At 51.0% G+C, this 4,884-nt stretch overlaps 1 protein-coding gene across 6 annotated transcripts in view; it reads right to left on the reverse strand.

Annotated features, from left to right (window-relative positions):
• The window catches only part of Csad (cysteine sulfinic acid decarboxylase), a 29,846-nt gene that overhangs the window by 9,692 nt on the left and 15,270 nt on the right, over positions 1–4,884 (reverse strand). For 5 of the 6 annotated variants that reach the window (XM_031356692.1, XM_031356670.1, XM_031356661.1 and 2 more), the window contains exons 2-6: positions 2,181–2,317; positions 1,802–1,928; positions 1,627–1,717; positions 1,215–1,321; positions 700–815 (exon numbers count right to left, since the gene is read on the reverse strand). In XM_031356692.1, the coding sequence (XP_031212552.1) occupies positions 700–815; positions 1,215–1,321; positions 1,627–1,717; positions 1,802–1,928; positions 2,181–2,306 (567 nt within the window). In that variant the 5' untranslated portion in view covers positions 2,307–2,317. The other variant, XM_031356687.1, reaches the window with a different exon arrangement.

The following is a 4,884-nucleotide window of genomic DNA, read 5'->3' on the forward strand; positions in this document are numbered from 1 at the left end:
TGGCCAGGGTTTTCAAAGAATCTTGTCTTGTCTTGTCTTGTTTTGTTTTTTTCAGACAGGGTTTCTCTGTGCAGCTCCGGCTATAGACTAGGCTGGCAGATTCACCTGCCTCTGCCTCCTGAATGTTAGGATTAAAGGTATGGAGCACCGCACAGCTCAAGTTCTTGTGAAGGAATTGTGTTGGACTCTAGTTAAATAGAGACTTAGAGCTGGTGGGGCCTGAGACTCTGCATTTCTAATAACCTCCTGGGTGGGGGCTGGTGAGATAGCTCAGCGGGTAAGAGCACTGACTGCTCTTCCGAAGGTCCTGAGTTCAAATCCCAGCAACCACATGGTGGCTCACAACCATCTGTAATGAGATCTGATACCTTCTTCTGGTACGTCTGAGGATAGCAACAGTGTACTTACATATAATAAATAAATATAAAAAAATTAATTAAAAAAAAACAAAAACCTCCCAGATGGTGTCAATGCTGCTGGACCATGAACTCCCCTCAGAAGTGGAACCTGTGTCTACTCCATCTGTCCTACCCTACCCCTACTTACCCCCAGAAGGCAAAATAAGCATATGCACCTATTTGGCCTCCTTAACGGAAGCATACCCCTTTGAGGGCAGAGAGTTAACTTGAAGGGTCTCTGACTGAGCTGGATGAAGATCAGACTTGGGAGTCCTGGGTCAGGGCTGTGACTCTTCCCTACCTCCTTTGAAGTGAAGAGAGCCAAGGGTGGCAGGGCCCGGAGGCCCCTCTGCTTGCAGTCTGGATAGCGCTGAAAGCGGGCCAGGTTCATGGCGTACATGTTGGAGACGGAGCCACCTGTCACAGGCAGGGTGGGAGATGGAGGGAGAGGGGGTGAGTCAAGACTGACGTTTTCTTCCCCTGACCTTTCCACCCAGAACTGATCAAAGAAGCAGGCATCACATTAGCTCCCAAGACACCAATTCCCGGGGTTCACAAATAGCACACAACATGGAACAGCCCCAGGGCCAGAAAATCCTCTAGACCCTGAGCTGCTGATAGGGACACATTCACCATACGACCCCAGAGCATTGCTGGCCAACACCGAGATAAGGGTAGGAGGCTCCTCCATAGCCCAGCCCAGTGCGGCCAGAGAGGAAACAGCCATAACCCCTCCACACTAGTTACACAGAATAAGAGAGAGTACAGGAGGCAGACCCTTTACCAAGACCCAAGGGAAACCCCTTTCTCACATACCAGGACAGAAGACCCCATCCCCAGAGTTCCAGCCCACCAGGGCACGGAGTTTCTTCAGCACCTCCTCTTCCATGAGTACAAACACAGGGGCAATCTCATATGTGTACCTGCCAGAGAACATGGGTGACAGTGGTTGAGGTGAAAGCACTGCCCAGCTAAGTCTTTAAGCTAGGGGAGGCATGAAGTAAGGAGCCCAAGAGAGAATCAGCAGGTGTCAAAGAACCAGAAAGCCCACATGAGAAAAATAGTGGGGTCAGAAGGCATAAGGAGGTTGGCGAAGGAGCCCAAGGGACAGACAGCAGGGAAAACATTCTGTCTGACAAGAGGCACTCGTAGAAAATGGTGGCAGGAGGAGAAAGTACTTTCCTCTCCTACCCAGATGGCTCCTCCCAGCCAACCCAAGATGGCTCACTGGCTGGTATTGAGGCTCTCTGTAATGATGCGCCCAGCCAGAGCATGGGGATCTAACCCTGAGAAGAGCTGGTTGAAGAACCGGGGGTGACCTGCAGAAGAGGAGCAGACAGAGGACTCAGGTTGGAGCTGGGTACTGGGGCCATAAGCCGCTCCCTCCAGGTTCCCAGGCACACCAGTCTTGACACTGTACTGAATCACAGCCCGGCAGCGCTCCAGGATCTGCTCCCGAGACTCGCCCTGGTTCTGCAGCTCCAAGTCCAGCAGCTGCTTGAGCTCTTCAGGCTCCTTCCATTCGCAGACCTAGGAGGAGAGGTCAAGACGCAGGGATCTTAGACCCCTGGCTGAGCTCTAGCCATCACATAACAGATGCAAGGCATCAGCAACTTGTAATTAAAACAGGTCCAGGATGTTTTCACAAGTGTGCCCAAGCAAGGGGAAACAAAGGACGTAAGACCAGAGTGCCAATTGTGAGGTACACCAGGGACAGGGGTGAACTCAGCGGAGTTAAGTTTACAAAATGACAGGCAGCAGGAGGGAGGGGATAGAGCCCACCTTCTCAGAGGCACTGGTCCCCTTCCGAATGGCCTCATCTACAACAATCCCAAACACGTCCCGGAGCAAGGCCTCCACAGCCACGGGGTCCCCATCCAGGGTCCTGAGTGGTTTTGAGTCAGCCATCAGGATGAAATCTGCAAGCAGGATGGAGCCATTCCTCATTCAGCCTGCGGCCCCACCTGGACACCAGCAAGGCCTTCTACCTGGTACGGGGGCTGAGGTCCTGGCTGAGTTCATGTGAGGGCAGTGGCAGTATCCGAGGAGATGGTGGGAACAAGGAGGGGAAGGCAACCAACCAGTGCTGAGCAGGTGGGACGGGGGCCACTGACACACTTACCTTCCAGCTCAGGAGGGTTCAGAGAAGGCTCAGACAAGTTGGTGACAAGTTACACAATGGACTTTTCGGAATAGAACTAAGACAGGAGAGGGAGCGGGGTAAAGCCAGAGTCACATGGCAGTGGCATTACTCTCATGACCCTTGCCCGAAAGAGAACTTTTACAGATTTGGGACAGGGACAGCAGCGAAGTTCCCTGCATAATCATTAGCAGAGAAGGGCGGGGCGTGAGAAGCAGGTGGCACACTCGCCTCAGGGAGGGGGTATGAGTGGAGAAGGAATTCCTACTGTGAATCTAAGTGCTCAGGGAAGGGAAGAAGACTAGAGGGCAGAGAGACCCAGGAAACAGGCCAGGAAGGGCTTGAGATGTGCAAGCCACCTCACAATTGAGGCTTTCTATACTCCTCGTCCTCCTCCTCCTCCTCCTCCTCCTCCTTCTCCTCCTCCTCCTTCTCCTCCTCCTCTTCCTCCTCCTCCTCTTCTCCCTCCTCCTCTTACTCCTCTTCTTCCTCCTCCTCCTCTTCTTCCTCCTCCTCCTCTTCCTCCTCCTCTTCCTCCTCTTCCTTCTCCTCCTCCTCCTCTTCCTCCTCTTCCTCCTCCTCCTCCTTCTCTTCCACCACCACCACTTTCTTGAGACAGGGTTTCTCTGTGTAGCCCTGGCTGTCCTAAAACTCACTCTGTAGACCAGGCTAGCCTCGAACACACAGAGATCCACCTGCTTCTGCCTCTGGAGTACCAAGTGCTGTTATTTAAGGTTGCATGTATTGCAGGTTGGCCTTCAACCTGATGGTAGCCAACAATGACTTCTGAACCACTCATTTCTTGCATCTACCTCTCAAGGGCTGGGGTTATAGGAATGAGCCACCATGCCCAGTTTATGGCACCCTGGGACTTAGACCAGGGCTTTGTATATGCTAGGCAAGCAGCATACCAAGCAAGCTCTATCTGTACCCGAGCTCCCCTGACCCCTTCTCTCTAAACAGAGAGTTTAGCATATTCCGGGCTTGCCTTAAAACTAAAATCCTCCTGCTTTTCTGTGGTTTGACAGGCCTATATTGTCAAGCCTCCTCTGTCCTGGTTTCTGAAGTCCTCTCAAAGGAGGTCATGCCAAGGAAGCACTGTCACACAACCATGATCTCTGCCATCCAAGCTAGGAAAGACACAGGTACATATGTGCAATAGCAATAGCCCAGGGCCTGATGGATCCTGACCCCAAGTGCCCTCAGAATTCAAAAAAGGAGTCCCAGGAGGCTGAAGTCTGGAAGGGGATGGAGGCTGAGACTTGAGATTGGACAGGAGAACCAGAGCAGGTAAGTGCGAGGTGAGAAGCACTTGGAGTAGAAAGAAGGCAGGCCATGAGCTAGGGATGAACAAAGTTACTCCTGACTCAGGCAGGAATCGACTAGCTGGGATACAGGAACAAAGGTGAGTGATTTATGGTGAGTCTTAAGAGTCAACCAGACCTAGGAATCTAATTTTACACTGCAGAAAGTCACCAAAGGACTCCATAGTAAGTCATATCATTACCTAGATGCTCAGACCTAAGTGTGTTGGTTCAAGCCTGCAACAACTGGAAGCAGAGGCAGGAGGATCACAAGTCCCAGGCCAGTTTTAGCACTATATACAAAGTTCCTGACTTGAAAAGGCAAAAACAAAACAAGAATTAGAATGGGAAAGATGATCTGGGCAGCGGTGCACCCTTTCACTTCCAGCACTTGGGAGGCAGAGGCAGGCCAGTCTCTGAGTTCAAGGCCAGCTTGGGCTACAAAGGATAGTCGGCGCTACACAGAGAACTCCTGCCTCCAAAAACAGTAATAATAATGGAAAAGATGGCTCAGTAGGTAGAGGTACTTGCTAATGAGCCTGACAGTAGGAGTTTGATTCCTGGGACCCACATGCAGGATGAGAGAATCAACTCCCACAAGTTGTCCTCTGGCCTCCACACCTACACCAAGCCACACACATACATGTACAAAAGAAAACAAAAAGAAATGCCATTTTTAAAATTATTTTTTAAAAAAATTGATGCTTTAAGCTGGCTGGTGGTGGTGCTCACCTTTAATCCCAGCACTCTGGAAGCAGACACAGGTGTATCTCTAAGTTCGAGGGCAGCCTGGACTAGAGTAAGTTCTACAACAGCCAAAGCTACACAGAAACCTTGGCTCAAAGGAAAAAAAAAAATCAATGCTTTCAGCTGGATGTATGTGTATCTACTACTATAATCCCCGTGCTTAGGAAGTTCAGGCAGAAGGATCACTGCAAGTCTGAGGCTAGCCTGGGGTACATAGTGAGTTTGAGGCCAGCCTAAACTACATAGGAAGCCCCTGTCTTTTAAGGAGGAGGAGGAAGAAAAGGAGGAAGGAAGG

This window comes from Mastomys coucha, unplaced genomic scaffold (genome assembly GCF_008632895.1).
Source record: "Mastomys coucha isolate ucsf_1 unplaced genomic scaffold, UCSF_Mcou_1 pScaffold11, whole genome shotgun sequence".
Taxonomy (NCBI): domain Eukaryota; kingdom Metazoa; phylum Chordata; class Mammalia; order Rodentia; family Muridae; genus Mastomys; species Mastomys coucha.